We start from the raw sequence: 21,629 nt of genomic DNA, 5'->3' as shown, positions 1-21,629 counted from the left end.
AACCCATTTTCCTGTTCCATATAGAAGCTTTGCATTCACTGATAAGAGTGTTATTGATCTTCTCATCTAACTCTGGAAATGAGTGTTCACGAAAAAATGTGCAGATGCATCACGTCTGACTTGAAGTAACATTAACATTTGCCTTTTTTAAACTTGTAAAGTAGAAGAACTGAGTTTTGTCAGTGACCAGCTAATCAAAATAGAAAACCCCCCCTCTGATAAAAGAAAAGTTAAAATTTTAATTTAATAAATATCCCTTAAACTGCCTCTACGGGTCGCTGTCTTTTCATTGCATTTACTTGCATCTTGAAAAAAAACATGACCGACTCAGAATAAATCTCCAACGTGAAACCAGCACCTGGTCAAAAACAAATGTACACACTGAACCCCAACAAGCCGTATTAGGCCGTTTTTGTCCTCTTTTTACATTTTACTCACTGTGTCCTTGTATTTCACTGCAATATATAAAACATCTATATAAATCTATAAGTCCTGCAGCTCTATGGAATCAGCACAATCATGGCTAGAAGTGGGGACAACTCAAACATGCCTTTTGTGCAGAATAACAGTTATAATGACAGAAAGAAGTTGAGTTTCTCCGATAAATTATTTTTAAATTTTTTTAATAAAATGGAATTTATATATACACTTTTCTAAGTGCCCATGCGTGTCATGAATATTGTTAAAAAATCAGGTCTCCACATGCTATACATATTGAACTGAAGAAAACATCCTTTTCAAGCCCACCACCAGGTTCAGAGGGTTACATTTTATTTTGAAATTCAAACATTTGCATGTATATTCAAAATTAAAGCCCATTACTGCACACAAACCCAGAAACCTGAACTTGTTCAAGATGCAGCAAAATGCAAACAAACTGCAGCGACAGCGTGAGACAGTCGGTGCTAACAGGCGTCACGTAGCCAACAGAGCCAGTAATGTTACACATTGTTTTGTATAATGCATAACATTACCTCAGTTTTTCTTCTTTGCAAGCTGTTCCTGCTGTTGCCTCTCGGCTTTCCGTTTCTTGTACTGCGCTATCTCGGCCATCTGCAGCCCATGGGCCATTTGCCTGTTGGGACGAAGTGAGAGCATGAACACACACACACACACACACACACACACACACACACACACACACACACACACACACACACAAACACACACATAGATATACACACACATAGATATACACACAAAAACAAACACACATTAACACACACACACACACACACACACACATACACACACACACACTTGGATATATACACAAACACAAACACATACACACACACACACACACACACACACACACACACACACAAACCTACACATGCACATACACACACACACACACACACACACAAACCTACACATGCACATACACACACACACACACACACACACACACACATTCACGTATACACACACACACACACACACACACACTACTGTATAGGTCTACAGATAAGCATGAATCCTAATGGTGCCCTTAAGGGCATACTGCAAAAAAAAAAAAAAGTTATGTTCCTGAAATTTACAAGATCATCTTAAAGGTTTTTTCTTGTTTTTTCAAAGTGTAAATGCCATAAAAATATTTTATTATAAATATGAACCATAAAATGGACTTTGAAATCTGTAAATTAATACACTGTGCCCCATAAAGATATACACTTTATCTGTCCAGAATAAATCACATTGTCACAACCATTTCATGGTAAGAAAATAAAAATGTATTCCAACTTTATGGGCGACCGTGTATAAGGGTACATAATAGTTTTTTTTTTTTTTTACAGTATTATTCAATTGCTCAACAGTCTTGAATGTTAATGCTAACAGTTAATTCTTCATAAAAACATGCAGACTATATTGCTGATGTGAAAAAGGTAACTTCCATTTGTTTTTTAAAATAAAACTTTGAATTGAAAGTAATTTTTTTCTAAAAGAAGTCGTAAAAATAAATAAAAAGTTGCCAAAAGCTCACTGTCATTAAAGTAAAAATAAAGTTTTATTTATTATTTATTTATTATAAGTTTATTTTATTATTATAGTTATTCAACAGATATCTTTTTTAATTAGATATATTCTAGATATTAAGTGTATTAAATGATCAGTAAAATAAGACTTTGCAGGTAATTTATATACACATTGTGTACACAATAATGCAGTTAGCAATGTGCATGTTGCTATCCATACATCCTGATTGACTCTTCTGTTAGAGGGTAAAATTAATCGATAACAGATATGGCGGCCAATATCATAATTTTTATGACCTGGAATGAAAATAGAATTTTTAATTGTGATTTGCTTACTGATTTTTCACCTCTCTGCAAATGTACCCAGACAGCTACTTACTATTTAACATTGTTATAATCATTATACATTATACAGCCAATTCTATAAATGATAACTGAAAAAATAAAGAATAAATAGCAATAAAATAAATAGCTAAATAAACATAATTACTGTTCAGTTTCACTTAATTGCTGAATATAAAAAATTCTAAATCATGTAAAGCAACATTTCCTGCATTATATATTGTGTAAACATAACATATCAGACAGCATATATATCTGTCGACTTGTTCTTACCCGGACTTGACCTCTGGAGGGACAGGAAGTGGTTTATTAAATCCCTCTCTCCCTACAAGCCAGTACGTCTCCTCCACTCCTTTTCCCTGAGAGAGAGAGAGACACGCAGGCTTATTTCTGAACTGTTTCCCTCTGCTAACAGTCTTCATGCTTATAAAAAGCAAAAAATATACAGTAGAAAAAAGCAAAATATGCATAAAAAATGCAATAAAAAAGTGAAAAAATAAAATTAAAAAAGCAAAATATATAGTAAGAAAAATATTCAAAATATTCAGTGAAACAAAAAATAGAAAAAAGCAAAGATATGCAGGTTACAGTAAATAGTAAAATATACGGCGACATAGGCAAAAAATAGAGTAAAAAAAATTAAATGCACAGGAAAAAAAGCTAATTATATCCTGACAATATTAATATCATTAAATCATCAAATAAAATAAATAAACAGTAAAAAGTTTAATATATGGCATAAAAAAGTCAAATATACAGTGACAAAGGCAAAGAAAATACAGTAAAGCAATTCAATAGGCAATAAAAAAGCGAATATATAGTAAAACAGTACGTCTCCCTCACTCCTTTTCCCTGAGAGAGAGCAAGAGAGAGAGAGACACGCAGGCAAACAAAGTGAAAGACCGACCACAAAAAATCTCAGAAAAAAATCATTAATATTAAATACCTTGGTTTCTGTCTTGCCCCTCAACTCGACCTTGTAGCCCAGATTCAGTTCCCGCAGGACCTGCACTGTACTCTGGTGGACGTGGATCCTGTACGCTGCAAACAAACAAACAAACTGAGTTTTATAATAATGCAGGAATAAATAAAACTAGAACAAGAAGAAAAAGAGGAAAAAAAGGTTATTTTAGTAAAATTTACCAAAAAAAGTTTTGAGTTGAGTTTTGTGAAATGACAATACATTATATTGTAACTTGTAATAATAATATGTAACTAAGTACATTTTACTTTTAAGTAAATTTTAAGTACTGTACTTAACTAAAATTTTTTAAGTACTTCTACTACTTTTTTTTTTTACTGCTTTATACTTCTAATTCACTGCATTTATTCAGGGGATGTAGTTACTCTGAATATTTACTGAATATTATTGATGCAAAACATAACCAATAAATAAAATATGATGTATATGATTTAACTATTATTATTTAATTTTAGTGTGTACCATTTAATGATCATTTATGTGTATTGTTTAATGTGTTAAATTGTTTTAATCATTTTTTAATTGATTTATTCAATTATTATTATTATTATTATTATTATTATTATTATTATTATTATTATTATTATTATGTAACCGCCTAAATATTACATTTATTTTTATAATAAATTATCATATACACTTTGGTTATTTTTTTATTTATTGATCACTTTAAAGCTGCATCTGGTGTGTAAGTGGAGCTTATTTATATTACTCAATTTAGTTAATCCATAATAATCCATTATAATTCATTGGTTGATTCATATTTTGTATTAACAATCTAATCTTGTAAAATTCTAAATTTGTAAAGTAGTGTGGTCAGGGACAGAAGGCTGAGGCGTTTATCAGGGAATCAAGTCAAAGGGAGGCAGGGTCTGCAACGGGTAATCAGTCCACAGAAAAACTCTGGAGATTCAGGCATGAATGCAATGAACAATCTGGTGAGTGTGAGGCAGAACTCTTTATAGTGGCTTCATTGGTGATTTGAAGCAGCTGAGTGAACAGGTGAGTGGAGTTGGGCTGATGAGGTAACAATATTTCCCTCTGAGATATACAGTACTGTGCAAAAGTCTTAGGCAGGTGTGAAAAAATGCTGTTTAATAAGACTGCTTTCAAAAATAGAAATGTTACTGGTTCACTTTTATCAATAAACAAAATGCAAAGTGAGTGAACAGAAGAAAAATCTAAATCAAATCAATATTTTGTGTGACTTTTGCACAGTGCTGTGGTGGAAGAGAAGTATAAAATAGCAGAAAATGGAGATAATTAAGTGAAATACAAGTACCTAATACTTGTTCTTAAGTACAGTATTTGAGTAAATGTACTTAGTTACATTCCACTGCTGATGATGTTTAACTTACGCAACCCGCTGGACTCCATACGGGACGCGGTGGTTACGGTGTCTCCGAACAGACAGTAACGAGGCATCGTGAGACCGACCACGCCTGCTACACACGGACCTGAAACAGTCAAACACACATACAGTTATTATTCCTTATTTTGGCTAAATATAGCTAATAAATGCAGGTTTTTAGGGGGTGTTTCATTACACAGGTGACAGTAAAGAAGTGACAGGAAACAGAGGGAGAGAGACTGGGAGACCCAAGTAATTCAGTTTATATCATGCTGTTATTTTTGTGTTATTACTTAAATTAACACTACAGATGAATGGGTTTTTTTTTTCTTAACTTAAAGACATCACCATGAACCTTCCTCAGATTGTTATTTACATTAAAACAATATTTTTTTGCATTACAAGGTTTCTGAAATTTTATGTTTAGATATGCAAATGAGACATGAATTCAATAATTATGTGCTAATTTGCATATATCACCAGGACATAAATATGAACATTGAAGAAAGCAAATTTCACAGCTTTGTATTTTATTTTGTTGATAAATTAGGTTCAAAGTTTATTAAAAATTTTTTTACAGGAGGCAATTAGGATATCTCCTTTTGTTATTGTTAGGATATCTCCTTTTGCTATAAATCAGTGTACAAATGATATATACACAAACCCCTCTGTAAAAACCTTTTTCTGTAAGTGGAGCTGAAGTTGAGATTGATGAGAAAAACTCATTTTGCGAAAACGGCCTTTGTAGGTTTTTATACATTATTTAATGGAAATTACCAGAACGTTTATAAGCGACCGAACTAACCGTAACAAGCCGCATCGCACCAGAGCTCGATTGAAATGGACTAAACTTTATGTTGTGAAAGTGCCCTTAGGTTTGGGGTAAAAGTTCTTGGTTAGGCATTATAAAAGATACTTTAAAATGTAAAATACCGGAAGTTACATAGTTACTAGGACAATTTGAGTACCAGAAGTGACATATGCCGTGTTTCCATTAAAGTCGAAATTAATTTTGAAGCAAAATTTTTAAATGTTGCAACAGAAAATGCAACACAGAAATTGACCCAGTAAATTATTAGCAATTATTTTTGCACTCCTTGCTGCCTCACCTGTGTGCAGTCCAATTCGTATCCTGACAGGAACGTCGGGCATGTGTCTCATTTTAAAGCTTCCCACAGCGCTTAGGATGTCCAGCGACATGTTGGCTATCTCTGCAGCGTGGCGATCGTCGTTCGGGACGGGAAGACCTGATGCCACCATGTAAGCGTCCCCGATTGTCTCCACCTGGAGCAGAATATTAGTCAGGAGGCTTAGTTAAATAAAGGGGACACGCCAGACAAAAGCACCACATTTTTTCCACATGCTCTTGATCACCATAAGTTTGAATTTTTGTTGGGAGCCACTTCATCAAGATTGCAGATCGGCGATGGCAGCCATATAAAATCTATGAGAACCATGCCATGGATACGCATTGTTCTGCTTCTCTCCTGATGAAAGCTTGTTTGTTAACCACCTGTCAATCAAAGGTAGCCACGCCCCAAATCTTAGGATTCTTTATCTTCTATTTTCTTCTAAATGGGGCCATTATTTGAACTATTAACATCAAAATGTCTATAAGAATATTTTTTACTATCGATTGAGACCAAAGTGTTCTCCTAAAAAAAATTTCTGAGGTAATAAATCAAGAGAAAAGTTTTCTCATTTTGCATTGAAATGGATGGACAGAAATGTTTTTGCAGCCACACTTAGCACCCCCTGCTGGAATTTTCGGTAGAATGCAGCTTAAGGCACTTCCTGGTTTGCCTCCCTGCTCAGACCCGGAGGTTGCCGCCTGGTTCATTTTCACCATGTATTTACGTAATTTCCAACTCAGTTACTAAGCGGTCGGACATATATTAATACAATATATATTAATACCTTGTAAACGTCGTGGTTTCCTATGATGGCGTCAAAGATCGTGTAAAGGTCGTTGAGCAGGTCGACCACCTCGATGGGTTCGCTGTTGGCTGAGATGGTGGTGAAACCGACGATGTCGCTGAAGTAAAGTGTCACGCTGTCAAAGTGCTCCGGTTCGACTGCTCCACCCACCTTCAGGGCCTCGGCCACAGAGCTGCAAGAGCGAAGAAAACACGAGTTAAAAATAAAAGTGGTATGTCGATTTAAGACACTGTATCCAAAAAAACTTTCAATGCATTCTTATTGAATTAAATTATTAACATTATCCACTGTAAAATATGCTGTGATTCTGCTGTTTTACCTTCTATATCTTCAATTTTGTTGAAACTTTGACAATTTGCCCTTTTTACGCCTTATGTAAGGCATGCACAAATAAATGAACCTTGAGACATAAAAACAAGCATGCATGTAAACTGCAAAAACACCAAGCTCATCAACTTATTTTCATTTCAGAGTCAAAAGGAAAGGTCTGTACATGTATCTCGATTAACCTTTTAATGTTTTTACATTCATTTTTGTGAAAACTTTTACTTTAGAAAATTACTTTGTAATAGAAAGAATTCTTTTTTTTTTCTTTTTTTACAACAACAGTATTGGATATTAAATGAATAACAAACCCATTATTATGAAATCAATAATTATATAAATAAATTGGGTAAAGTATAAATAATGGACCCACAACAAATGTCACATTATGAACTAAAAAGTGGCTAGAAATAAAATTGAGGAAAATGTCATTCTGCAGTTTGTGTGTTAATATTTTTCTTTTTTCATCAGTATTTAGTTTTTTTACAACCCCTGATTTTATAAAAAAAAATTGTGTGTTTTAATATGTTTACTCACGGAGGAAGCATCTGAGTCAGCAGTTTCTCTGTCTTCTGCTTCTCGATCTCCAGCTCCTCCGTCCGCTCTCTGATCAGCTCCTCCAGGTTAGACGAGTACTGCTCCAGCATCCTCAGCATGGAGTCTATGATGTTGGTCTTCCTTCCCTTGTTAATGTTTTTAAACTGAGAGGAGAGGAAGGAATAAAAAATCCTGTTTCAGAGGATTGAATGGGCATTTATCAGCGTTGATCCTCCATTAAGTAGGCCAGCAGGTTGTTATCACTCAATTTAAGCTATATTGTGAAACATGTATTGTTTAGCTGCCATTGAATGGGCTAATAGCGACCTTCTTCATCGTGTTCCAATTAAAAGCAACATGTAGTCATGACGTTTTTACTTAAACTTTACCTGATCGAAGATCTCATCAAAGCCCGGCCTCTTGTCCGGCTGTTCGTTCCAGCACTGTTTCATCAATTGGATGCACTCTAACGGAGCGCAGTCTGGACTGACCAGCGGGCGGCACAGAGGAGGTGGTTTACGCAGCTTCTCAATAATGTCTGAAACACGGGAAACAGTCAGTCAGTCAGTCAGTCGGAGAAACAGAGTCCTGATCAAAACATCTCAACAGATGCCTAACTGTTCATCTATCGCCATCAACACACACACATCATTTTAGTCCCAGAAGATTCATAAATAAAATGCTAACATGCTCTTTAAATGCTAATGTTCAACTTCCCAGTGCAGCATGTTAATAGAGCAATGTTTTTTTTTATTTAGCAACCCCTTCACAGTTAGAGAAGTTGTTCTAGTCATAAATCTGTCATTTTAATTCATGAATGAATCAATTAATTCATGAATTAAAATGAGTGCATAAGGGCTTAGAACATTAAGATCAGAGTTTATTAAGTACATTCCCGTGCTCAATTATGTTTTATAATTTGGTGAAGCAATTTTTGAGTTGATACTATTGGTACACAGATTTGGTGCGAAATTGGACAATTTTTAAAAATTGAGAATTGATTAAAAAAAAAGGTTAAAAATCCCTCCAAAATACAACATTAAGACACCAAGACCTTGAGGAACACCATAGAAAAATCAATAAAATCCAGGACTGTTAGGAAAATGTTTACTGAAGTAATAAATAAAGTGACAAGTGGAATCGTTTTCTCATGGACTACTTTTTGCAACCAGTGGAGTTGCCCCCTGCTGGCCATTAGAAAGAATGCGGGTTTAAAGCACTTCAGCATTGTCTTCATGCTAATGGCTACGTCCACTTCTTTTATGAGATTTTATGAGATGCATGTTTTAATGTGCCCAAAAAACATCTTGGTTGCTTGAAAAATGTCTTTTTGAGTGTTCGATTGAACGAAAAACACATTAAGGAGTCAGCTTTTTGAATATTGATTGTCCCTTACTATCAAAGCTAGCTAAGCGGGTGCGGTCGCCTCTCCTGCCACTTGTTTGAAAGTGTTGTGAACATGAAGACTTGATCATGTCGCAGTTCAGCTCTGCTCTCTTCTTCTCATTCCTGCAGCTTCTGTCTCCCAGTACTTTCACATTCTACTTGCCAGCCACTCCCACCTCATCAGCCCAACTCCACTCACCTGTTCACTCAGCTGCTTCAGATCACCAATGAAAATAAAGAGATCACCAGATCGTTCATTGCATTCATGCCTAACTTTCAAGAGTTTTTCTGTGGACTGATTACCCGTTGCAGACCCTGCCTGCCTCTGACTCGTGTCACAGTGACTACATAGCACTATTATATTACATTACACTATTAAACAGTCTATGATCAGCGCCCACCGTACACACAAAACAGTTGACGGAAATATATTAAATTTTGTCTTCTACAGACCACAAATGTTGTTTTTTCTTATCTGCATGCATCTCTACCCCAGCCCTAAAACCTGATGCTTGTACTGATAAAAACACTGCTGCTTTTCAGTTTCAGTTTGTGAGGTTGTTGTCTTGCCTGTGGCGGACAGGTCCATCATGCAGAACGGAGGCGCTCTGACCACCACCTCCTGCATGATGATGGCGAAGCTGTACACGTCTCCAGACGGAGTCCCGTAAAGCTCCGGTTGCCCACCCCTCAGGATCTCTGGAGCCGTCCACAGCAACTCTGGAGCAACACAGAGCTCCGTTAGCATTCTTCTGCGGTGGAAACTCGTATAAATGATTCATAACTTGATGTTTGATGATTGATGATTCATTACTTAAATGTGTTCTCTCACCGTCTGCAGGTGGTTCTATGTAGGGGAACCTCTGAGCCTCCAGAACCTCGTTGTAGCCGTAGTCTGTGACCTTCAGGACAAAACGGCCATCCACCACACAGTTGCGAGACTTCAGGCGAGTGTGGGTCACTCCACGGTGGTGGAGGTACTTCATACCCTGAGACAGAAAACTAACAAGTCAGATTGATTTCAGTTGTGGTACAGTAAGGACAAAGTACGTTAATTGAGGTACTTTACTTTGGTCTTTCTTCTTTTTTTGTTACTTTCTACTTCTACATTTACTTCTTCATTCATTTATTTTTTCAATCATTATTCAAATATTATTTAAATGTGTAAATTCTGTGTAGATATGTACAAAAAATGGTACAGCTAAACAGGAAATTAAAAAACATTATAAATATAATATTATAATTAAAAAACATTAGAATTTCCTTTTTAAGTGTTTTTAAATTTGAAGGTTTTAATATATTCTTTAAATTCACTTAAAAATCCAGCTAAAAAAAAATTGGGGTGAACTCTTGTTAGTTTGCATTTATGTATGTAAAATGTGCCATACATATATATATATATATATATGTATATATAATAAAAAGGTTTAAAGCAAATTCAATGCTTTAATTATTTTTAAAGTCAAAATTTGACACACAATATATATTTTTAAAAAAAATCAAACAATAAATAAATACTGACCTTAATTAAATCCAGCACCAGCGACGACTTGAACATCCAGTCAAGTTTGACGTCGTCGTTCAGCAGCAGGTCCTCCAGACTTCCTCTGGAGCAGAACTCCGTCACGATGGCGAACACGCCGCAGTCGTGGAAGAAGCCGAGGAAAGGGTTCACATTCTCATGACGCATGTCCTTCATCTGCAGCCAAAACACAAAATACTCTGTGATGCTGGTTTCTTTTATTACCAGTGACAACCAGCTTTTCTCCTGAAAATGCAGAAGTGCCTTAAACCTGCATTCTTTGTAATTGCCAGCAGGTGGCGACTCCACTGCAAAAATAAATCAGATCCTTAAGAAGTCTATCAGAAAATGACCCTATTTCTCACTTGATTTATTACTTCAGTATATATTCTCATAATGAATTTATGGTCTCAATCGTCAGTTTAAAGTCTTCTTCAATACAGCATGATGATGATTTTATACATTATGGTCCCATTCAGAGTAAAACAGACAATAAAGCAGGGTATGATTTAGGGCGGGGCTACCGTATGATTGACAGGTCGCTACCACAGTGCACTGTGCATTTGATCTTTAACCCTTTAACAGCGTGTTTTCAGTTCATTGACATAAATTGTAACATCTTGGTCACTTGAAAAAAATCTTTTTGAGTGTTAAGTTGGTCTAAAAGACACTTTAAGGAGTTTTTTGCTAACATGAGATGTTTATTCAGCACCAGAGTTTGGATGAAGTCTCGCCAGACTTTGGGTAACGCTAACGCTATCTATGTTGCCAGAGCTTGCGAGACTGAATTGCTGGGACAAAGACAGTTCTCAAACAATGTTAATTTTCTCCTGATTTGTCCGCCATAAACTAAGATTGTGAAGGCCAAAATGCTGAACTTAAGGCAATGAAAACAATGTCTAAAAGTAGATGTTTTTTCTTCCTCAGACCAAACATTGGCCGTTCTTTTGCGTGTGCATCTCTACACCTGCACTAAAAACTGACTGTAAATGGGCAAGAGGTCTTCAACTGCTTCAAACTCCAGTAAAAACCCAAACTGAAATGCATGTTCTGAATGTGCTATATAGGCGTCCAAAGCATAATATCGGCATATCCCCCATGTCTTAATCAGAAAATGCTACATTCGGATCAGGGCCGTATTCAGAATATCTAAAATCCGAAAATGCCACATGATCCATCACCTGTATCAAATGTGAAATATTAGTGTGCATGTAAATGTAGTCAATGTTACGTACCAGCTCAAACACTTCGCTGGTTTTGGGGGTGATTCTGCTGAATGACCCGTCAGGAAGTCTCTTCAGCCACGCCCAGTCACCCTGCAGGACAGGAAACAACCAACCAATCAGTTTTTCTTACATTTTTAAGCTGTAAACAAAACTATTGCTGCAACACCTTTTTAACCCTCTATAGTACGGTGTTGCCCTCAGGCAACATACCCATTTTTGGCCTGTCAAATTTCTACAACGCATGTTTTTGAGTGATGCGATACTTTAAAAAAGAGGGAAGAGTATTATAAACCAATAGCAATGCTTTAATTTGTCACATGATCTCCAGGAGGCCATATTGAAACCCTATTTTGCAGACTTTTCCAAAGGAAACAGCTTCGCCATTTTGCGCCACAAAAAGTCACTCAAAAAGTAATGTCGTGGCCCTTTTCCATATGGAAAAAATATATTCCTACTGATAGGTGAGTAAACCTTCATTTTTGATAGTTTCATACACTTCAGACATTCATTTCAATGGGTCGTTGGTTCAATTGTACAATGTTGCCTACAAGCAACATTCAGACAAGAAACCGGTTAAAAAAGTTCCTGTTATAATGTTTTTAAATTTAAAATGTTAAGTATTGTACCCTGTTGAAGCTACTGAATCTTTTACACATGTTTATTAAATAAACAATGTTGAAATTAATTAAAAAAACTTTCTTTTTCACTTGTGTACCTTCCCAAAAAAAAGAATGATAACATTTCTTCAGATTATGTTTATTTAGTCTATTTTAAGACAAAAAAAACACAACATTTTTTTTCCTAACTGGCATCATAATGTGTACCATAGATGGTTAATTTGTGTTTTTCATTTGCCAAAGTGGGAAAGACATTTGTTTTAGTTAGTTTCGTCTATAGTGTTACAAAGAACTGAGGTTTATGTATTAAAGTCGCCATCTCACCTCAAAAATGACAATGTTGGAGTTCTCGTAGGTGGCCGGGGATTGGATGGAGACGGGCGATGTGACGTCAGACACGCTCCTCATGCAGCTCGCCCTGCTGTCATCCAGACTCAGCTTCTATAAAGAGTTCATGATTAGACGCAAAGGATTTGTATTAGTTTTTGTATTTGATCTCAAGGAAAGTCAGCACAGTAGTATTTAGATAACTTACTTATTAATAATTTAAAGTAGTGATATGACAGTGTAGAAATGTCCTGTTAGGAGTAAAAGTCCTGTATTCTAAATGTAAAGTATAATATCAAAGCTACGTTGAATTACTTTAGTTACTGCTGTGTATATTTATCCATGTTTTATTTGTTGATAATATTTTGTATTAATAATCTAAATCTTTAAAGTAACTATATTTATCAAGTAAATGAAGTAAAAAGAAAATATAGAGGTATAAAATGGTAATAGGAAAAGTAAAATAAATACCTCAAATTGTACTAAAAAAAGGTACAAAAAAACATTATAACGCATATAACACATATTTACCTTTTTATTAATTTAATGCCGCAAAACCACAATATAATCTTTTTTAGATATATATATGTATTTGTTTAAAAAGCAAAAAAAAAATCTTCAAACTTCAAAATTTTATAAGTACTCATAATACAACATGGGCATATTATTTCAGAATAACATATCTTTTTATTACAATTAATGACTAATAGATTATAGATTGATGAATATATCACTTAAATGTTGCAGCTGTTAAAGTTGGAGCTAATTTTAATGTATCAATATATATTTTATATAGTTCTTTTTGTTTTGCTGGGTGGCTTAATCTCCAGCCAAATAATAAATTATATTGCCATTACCACAAAAAGAAATGTCTTAATTAATATGAATGAAAAATGTGGATTCATTTACTTAAAATGAATGCATCAAAATTCACAACAGCTTCCTCTCGCACAGTTTTAAGAGTAAGACGAGACCTTGTTGCTGAGCGACGGGTTGATGAACGTGACGTCAGCCAGAGTCAGCAGGATCCTGTTTGGACCTTTAACCATCCGGATCTGATGGATGCGGCGCCTAGGCAGCAGGATAATAATAAAGTAACAAAAAGGAGCTTTATTTGTGACTTGTAGTAGGAAAATGCTCTTTAACTGTTTTTTTTAAACATGGAAATATTACTTTAAATAAACATTTTATCATATTCTCGACAAACAGACTTCTAGACTTCTTACCTGGCGCAGTAAATAAACGCCACCGCAACAATAGAGGCGGCCATCGCTCCGAGGAACATGCTGACGGTCAAGAACAGATCCAAGCCTGGAACAATAAGTAAAATAAAAATTTCCTTTCTAGTTTTCATGGAAAATATGTATTTATATAAATGTATACATTGATTCAATAAACAAAAATATGATATGAAAGAAAACACAAGCCGATACGAGCCGATAACTAATTGTTTAAAAATTATAATAATAATAATAAAAGAAAAAGAAACAGGAAAAATAGAAATTAAAAATAAATAATAATAAAATTATAATGTAGTAATATAAAAAAAATGAGCAATATGATTGTTTTAAATTAACTTTGAGTGAGACCACTCAAAGCGCTTTACACTACAGACTGCACTCATTCCACTGTTCACATTCACATTCATACTGGTGGCGAGGCTACCCTAAACGGCCACCTGCCACCATTGGGAATTCATTCACACACCGATGAAAACAGCATCAGGAACAATTTGGGGTTCAGTATCTTGCCCAAGGATACATCGACATGTAGACTGCCATGGTCAGGGATCGACCGACCCTCCGATCAGTGGGTAACCACTCTACCATTGGAGCCACAGACGGTAGACTGCAGTTGTTTCCGCCCCTTTGAAATTTGCTAAAAATGTTGTGTGTGTGTGTGTGTGTGTGTGTGTGTGTGTGTGTGTGTGTGTGTGTGTGTATGTGTGTGTGTGTGTGTGTGTGTGTGTGTGTGTGTGTGTGTGTGTAATCCTAACCCCCCGAGCAGATGACTCCAGGAGTAAACCAGCAGGAGGCGTCCCTTCTGGGTCCGTGGCCACGAGGAAAGTGGATTTCTCGACCCAGGAAATGCACTATACCGACGTCCATGTCGATCCTGTCATCAATCAATTTGATTAAGTTATTAATGCAACAAAAACAGCTGAGATGGCATTTCATTCTGTGAGTTTAAACCCGATTTATAAGTCTCTTACCTCACTTATATGTCATTGAGTATTTTATCATTAATTTGTTTTTCTCTCTAATGTCAGTGCTCGTTATACCTGTATGTTGGCTTCAGCTCCCAGGAGACTCCGTCTGTGTCCAGAATGACGTATTCCAGCAGAGCTTCTCCAGAGCCGTTGGTTTTAATGGGGTGACTGAAGCCCTGAAACATAAATAAGACATGTATATGAGTGGAAGTGGTCTTTTTAGCTATGACCAGCAACATTTTCCACCAGCTTTCCAAATGATGCCATCACATTTGGTGCCTGGTCTTTTGCCATTCTGGTGTATCTGTTTTGTAGATTTGTGCGATCTCTGGCACTAGTGGGTCATCAGGGTTTGGGTCACATGGGACTGAGCAAAGGGAGAGAAGAACTTAAGAAATAAGTGCAGGAGACCACTGTAATCTGAGAATATCCAAACAAATACTGTCACTGTTAATATTTGGGTGGTAAATTCTTGTTCTAATAAGCACAATGGGGGCATGGCAATGGGAGTAAAAAAAAAGCGCAAGATTTTGGGGAAAGCTTTACAACATCAGAAAAATCAGGCCTTACCTACCTCAACATGCCACTCAACACCTGACACAAGCTGTCGTCATCTCAAAACTTGACTAATGTAACGCCCTCCTGACAGGCCTGCCAGCCTGCACAGTAAAACCGCTTCAGATGATCCAGAACGCGGCGGCGCGCCTGGTCTACAACCAGCCAAACAGGTCACATGTCCCACGGCTGCTCATCGAGCTCCACTGGCTACCTGTTATGGCTCGCATCAAATTCAAATCTCTAATGCTGGCCTACAAAGTTGTCTCTGGTACTGCACCCAGCTACCTGAACGCCCTGATACAGGCATATGCTACCTCACCACCGTTGAGCTCTTCCAATTAATGGTGCCTGGCTCTGCCCCCCGTTGGTCCAAGGCAATACAAACTCTTTGCATTTCTTGTTCCCCGCTGGTGGAACACACTACCAGTTCCTACCAGAGCAGGGGCGTCCCTCTCTACCTTTAAAAACCTCCTGAAGACCGAGCTCTTCAGAGAGCATCTTCTCTCCTAGCACCACTGCACACACCCCACCCCTTAAAGAATCCTCACTAGCACTTATTGCTGCACTAACGGCTCTTATTGCACTAGAACTTGATTGTTCCCCTTTTTTTCCTGTAAGTCGCTTTGGATAAAAGTGTCTGCTAAATAACTAAATGTAATGTAATGTAATGTAATGAAAGCCTGTTCCTGAGCCATAGGACAGCTTAGTAATTGTTCATTGTGTTGCTCTTATTACGTTGCAGTGGAGTGATCTATCACAAAAACTTTGTCACTGATTGGAACGTTATTGCATAATTGAACAGGTCATTATCAGCACATAGGTATGGGTGAGCAGGGTCCAAGTCCCCCTTCTAGAAGGTTTAGTAGGTTGTTATCAACCCTTTCAATGACTGCTTGCTGAAAACAAAGCAGTTACATTTAGTTAAAAGACTGCAGTTTACCTATGCTTGTGACTACCTCTTTCAGATTTGGGCAAAAAACGTCCTGGTTAGGCGTTATAAAAGATAATATAAAGGTAAAATAAATGCAGTAAATGTTGGAAGTTGTTTTACGTGGACAACGTGAGCACTGAAGGTGATAGTTTAGCCTTTATACTTTATACTAGGTTTTCTTGCTTCCACTGTAATGTCACTTCCACCTTGGCATTGTTCATAGTTACTGCGGCTGCTAGAGGGCACTGCTAAACAACACGTTAATATAGCTTCAATGGGCTGATAACAACCTTCTGGTCTACCAGCAGGTGGCCCCTACTCACCCATACTTATGGGATGATAACCGCTGACAATGCTGATATTTTGATATTGTAGGTACATTTTATGTATATTCCTGTGTATTTTAAATACATCAGGTCTTCCATCTCTTGGTACCTGGAAGTCCAGGTTGCGGGTGTGTCTTGCCAGGTTTCCTCCTGACATCCACTCCCCGGCTTCCCGAACCCGATGCACTACATGAGCCATGAAGAGGACGGAGCTGTAGATGGTGCCAAAGAGTGGAGACACCTGCAGGATATACAGACAGATATATTAATTTAACCTATATTGAACCTGATAAAACAAGTTGAGATTAAAAGCTCTTTTTCAATGTTGATCTGGCCAAGATGTCGTCGTCAAATACATGCAAGAAGTTAAATATACACAGATAGTGTATCACAAATAGGCAGAAGCCGTCTTGCATTACAGCAAGAACATTGTTATACATCGTTGTATGTGTATCTTGTATAGTCAAGTATTTATATGCATGTATAATGCTGGTACAATATATCATATTTTACCATATCTTGTGAATATATATATAATGTTATATATGTATGCACACGCTAAATATAGGACACATTGCTATGTTATTATTATTATTATTATTATTATTATACTATTATTATTATTATATATTATATACTGTACTATTATTATATACTGTCTAGTCACAATAACATTATTACTATAGTATCATCAGTGCAATTACCATCATCATACCAACTGATCTTATTTTAACTTTTTAAGTGTCCTTGTTCTATTCTGTGTTTTTTTCTATTGTTGTCTGTCTGTCTGTCTGTCTGTCTTGTAATAAAAGCAGCTTTTGTTCAAAATTGTTTAGAGGCATGACGGAGTCCAGTTTGAATCTAGCCTGCAGGTCATTCCAAGACCAAGCCCGTAATAGCCTTTAAGCCTCCTCTACCGTCCCATACATCACCTGCTGAGGCTTCAGCGTCCTGGCAACCTCCCCCCTCTCCATGGCCTCTCTGTAGGCCTCATAGAACGAGATCTGAGGTGAGTTGATGGTGATGGTGAGCACGGCGTCGTAGGCCCGAAGCAGCTTGCTGTTCTTCTTCAGAGCTGGGTAGGTCACGTTGCGGTGGGGCAGGCTGTAGAGCAGTGTGTCGTAGGGCACAAAGACCAGGGAGCCGTCGATCAGCTGCATGTCGTAGGCCGTTTCCAAGAGCTGCTTCTGGGCTCCACCGCCAATCAGAGCAGAGTGCATGCAGAGGATCACGACTAGGACGAGACATGAGACTGAGATGTTACACTGAATAACTGGCATGTCTGATCAGCATTCATTTAACCCTTGTGTTACTTTAAGGGTCTAAAAGGACTCACCACTATGTTCAAGAGCAGAAAAAAGCTAGAAATTATCTTTATTCATTTCTTTTGCTTATATGAATGTGAGTCTGATGATGGAACATGTTTAATTTGGAATATACTGTAAGAAAAAGTAGCCTACTTATCAACAAAAACTAGTATAATCTAGCCATTGTCTAAATGCCTTTAAAATGTTTAAAGCTCAATAGATACAGGTCATATTTGACTGGAATATCTTCCACTTGTCCGGTAAATTGAGGTCTTCTTTGTCTTGCAGACTAGTTCTTACGAACGCAAACCCTGGTTCAAAGATGTGATCCCTTCCTAAAAATGGTCTCTAGCTTATTTATGCTCTATATTTTATGTTACCCTTATTAATTGTTGTTGTTTTTACACCTTCTGGGTGTGGTCAATGGTCCAAAAATGGTAGAAGGATAGAAGACTAGTATAATGCTGCCAAAGAAGTTCAAGAATGTGATTGTTTCCATTCAGAGGGAAAACCAAGATATTCCCAAATGTTTAAACGAATGACTGATTGTTTCTTCATGCATAATAGAAAAGAGGGTTTGAAATTTAATTAAGCTGTTTTTTTTCAGGGGTTTAAAAATGTTTTACCCTCAGGACTAGGGGAGTATACAGAAATGGTTAAAACAATAAGTGATAAGGAATTAGGGGTTCTTTTTGAGGATCTGAGCACCGGCGATATAATGGATCACACCTCGTAATTCTCTCATCTTGCGGAGCTTGGCCAGAGTTCGTCTGATGCCGTGAGGTGTGTTCTCCATAATACTGACCAGTCTGACCGGCAGACTGTGGCTCCTCAACGAATCAGCGACCTGGATGATGAAAAAGATACTGACACACTGACCAGATGATAAAGATGTAGTCAAACAACAAAAGAGAGCGTAAAAAGAATGGTCCCCATTTCCTCCATCTGTACAACATCGAGGCCAAAATATCCTGGATTCTAAAAAAAAAAGTGACCCTACCGGTTGCAGGAGATTGACATTTCATTATACACAAAAGTAACATTTGCTGTTGCAAAAAAAAAATTCTTTGAAATTAAGCTACAAAACCACTTCTCTAGGTTTAGGACAAAAAACTTCCTGGTAAGACGTTATAAAAGACAATTTAAAAACTAAAGAAATGTACGTAAATGCCAAAAGAGAAGTAGTTACGGGGATGACGTGACTACCGTAAGTGACATAGTAATGCAGCTAAGTTAAGTTACTTCTGTTTTCTCCTGTGTGAAAATCCATGGTTTGTTTGACCCCTCTGGCCCAGCCTTACTGCAACTTCTGTGCTTTATACTCCGCCGTGGCATCAATCATAATTACTACGGCCGCTAGAGGACGCCACTAACTTCAAGGATTGAGTATCATATGCACACTAAATTGGATTGTGGTGTATGCATTGCGCAGGACTTGTTAGTTAAAGTCGTGTTATTTGTACGCAGATTGAAGAGGTTGGGCTGGCTGGTGACGTCACAGGGACAATCATGACGTCACAGCTGACATATTATAGAATCAAAAAACTAACTAAAACCGAAGAAAAATTGTATTTGTCCTCTACCTGTCCCTTCAATGACATGGAGGGGCAGGGTTTATTACCTATACTAGATCCCGCCACCAGGGAGCGACTTATTGGAAGCCGTCAAGTCGTCTATTTTTATATACAGTCTATGTGAGAAACCAATAAAGAAATCAAACCTTGGTGGCCGTCTCCACCCAGATGTCCTCTGAAGAAGAGATGATGGCGACGTGGGCCCACCTGAAGTAGTTTATGATGCTGAGCAGCACCCAGGTGGGCCTTGGCATGGAGCGCGCAAAGGTTGGGTGGCTCCGGACATCGTCCAGCTCGTAGCCAACACAACCCCAAGGAAACAAAGCCTGGAGGAGAAGAGTAGAGGAGATGTGACCACAAACACCAAGCCCCTTAAATGCCATTCACACAGGAACAACACCTACTTTGTTCCAGCCTTTGCTCAGCATCGAAGCAGCGTCACAGTAGCCGGGGTTGGCAGGTCCAATGTACCCGGACGCCTTGGTGTAAAAACCTATGAACCTCTCTAGCGCCCTGGATGTCTCGCATGGCTCCTAAAAATGACAATCAGCCCATGAATCAATGAATGCACAAATCACCCATCCATCCATCCATCCATCCATTCTCATCCACTTAGCAAGGGCTGGGTCAAGGGGGCAGCAAGCTAAGCAATGCATTCCAGGCGTTCCATGGCCAGGCGAGAGATATAATCCCTCCACCGTGTTTTGGGTCTTCCCCGGGGCCTCCTACCAGTTGGACGTACCTGGAATACCTCTAACGGGAGGCGCCCGGGAGGCGTCCTTTCAACATGAAGGAGCAGCGGCTCTACTCCGAGCTCCCTCTGGATGTCTGAGCTCCTCACCCTATCTCTAAGGCTGAGCCCAACCACCCTATGGAGGAAGCTCATTTCAGCCGCTCGTATCCGCGATCTTGTTCTTTCAGTCATTACCCAAAGCTCATGACCATAGGTGAGGGTTGGAACGTAGATGGACCGGTAAATCGAGAGCTTTGCCTTCCGGCTCAGCTCCTTCTTCACCACGACGGTCCGGTACAACGCCTGCATCACTGCTGACGCCGCAGCAAACCGCCTGTCCATCTCACGCTCCGTTCTACCCTCATTGGTGAACAAGACCCCGAGATACTTGAACTCTTTCGCTTGAGGCAGTACCTCTCTCAAATCATGCACAAATCAATCCAGATCAAATTCCTGCTGGTGGAGCTGAGAGCTTGGGTTCCTACCTGCAGCACAACAAAGTCGAACGTGGCAGCAGAGGAAAGCGAGGGGTCTTTGTTGATGCGGTTGACGGCGAGCTGTGCCGCCACACTGGGTAGGGCCTTCGCAAAGAGAGGGTCGCACCCCCAAGGCCCCACCACCCCGACCCGATACCAGGCTGCCTGTGCCGGGCTGGTCAGCAAACACAGGTAAACCAGGAGGACCAGGAGGAACCTCAGGAGGCCGAGGAGGGACGAAGGGTGCAGAGGAACGAGGCGGGAAATGGGTGAGATCTGGGATGCAGCAGGAGAGAAGACGTCAGCAGCTTTTTCTGGTGTCTGCTTCCATGTTTGAGGTAAGTAGAAGGTGAAGGGACGGCGCTGTGGTTGCATCTCAAGGTTTAAAACCTCCGGAAGAACCTGGAACATGGTGTGAAGGTGCTGCTGCCCTGGAAGGATTTTGGAGAAAAGTAAACATGAGCTTATTTTACAAAGACAGATGTAAAAATACTCCTTTACAACTAAAAGTCCTGCATTTAAATACATACTGAAAGGTTTTATTTGAAGTAAAATGCACATATTAATTACAATAACGTGACTTAAAAACTGAGTTTCCCTTAAAAACCTGGGGACAAATTTACATGTAAAGAACTCGGGACACTTTTTCCGGGAAAATGCAGGCATGAGGCATTAAAATCTGTTGCTAATATATAAGCAAAATCCTTTCTTTTACTCACAAATAATGTATTTTTAAATGTAACCCATAGACTGTATGATAAAAGTGGAGAGAGCCACATCTGCTTTGAAGTTTAGATCATTTTCATCATTACCATATTGGATTTTGCACAGACCGGCTCTGGATTTATTAGGGCCCGAGCAGGCAACGACCTGCGAGGTCCCTATTGTATTTCGAATGATTATTAGGGCCCGAGCAGGCAACGACCTGCGAGGTCCCTATTGTATTTCGAATGATTATTTATTTTTATTATTTTTATTATTCTT

The 21,629-nt window shown here is 38.1% G+C and overlaps 1 protein-coding gene across 1 annotated transcript; it reads right to left on the bottom strand.

Annotated features, from left to right (window-relative positions):
- Positions 1 to 477: 477 nt before the first annotated feature.
- gc2 (guanylyl cyclase 2) lies at positions 478 to 21,056 on the bottom strand. The gene is made up of 23 exons (XM_059354380.1): positions 20,655 to 21,056; positions 19,841 to 19,969; positions 19,583 to 19,762; positions 18,592 to 18,709; positions 17,488 to 17,789; positions 16,665 to 16,796; positions 14,813 to 14,916; positions 14,528 to 14,646; positions 13,758 to 13,842; positions 13,506 to 13,602; positions 12,529 to 12,645; positions 11,597 to 11,677; positions 10,362 to 10,538; positions 9,672 to 9,828; positions 9,410 to 9,559; positions 7,843 to 7,991; positions 7,454 to 7,617; positions 6,572 to 6,764; positions 5,764 to 5,938; positions 4,662 to 4,760; positions 3,268 to 3,362; positions 2,595 to 2,680; positions 478 to 1,075 (listed from the first exon to the last, which is right to left on the bottom strand). The coding sequence occupies exons 1-23, from the start codon at positions 21,054 to 21,056 to the stop codon at positions 976 to 978; spliced, it is 3,411 nt and encodes a 1,136-aa protein (XP_059210363.1). The 3' UTR covers positions 478 to 975.
- Between the last annotated feature and the right edge of the window lie 573 nt (positions 21,057 to 21,629).

The sequence above is a fragment of the Centropristis striata genome, chromosome 17, assembly GCF_030273125.1.
Source record: "Centropristis striata isolate RG_2023a ecotype Rhode Island chromosome 17, C.striata_1.0, whole genome shotgun sequence".
Lineage (NCBI taxonomy): Eukaryota > Metazoa > Chordata > Actinopteri > Perciformes > Serranidae > Centropristis > Centropristis striata.
This window is presented reverse-complemented; position numbering and strand designations above follow the sequence as displayed.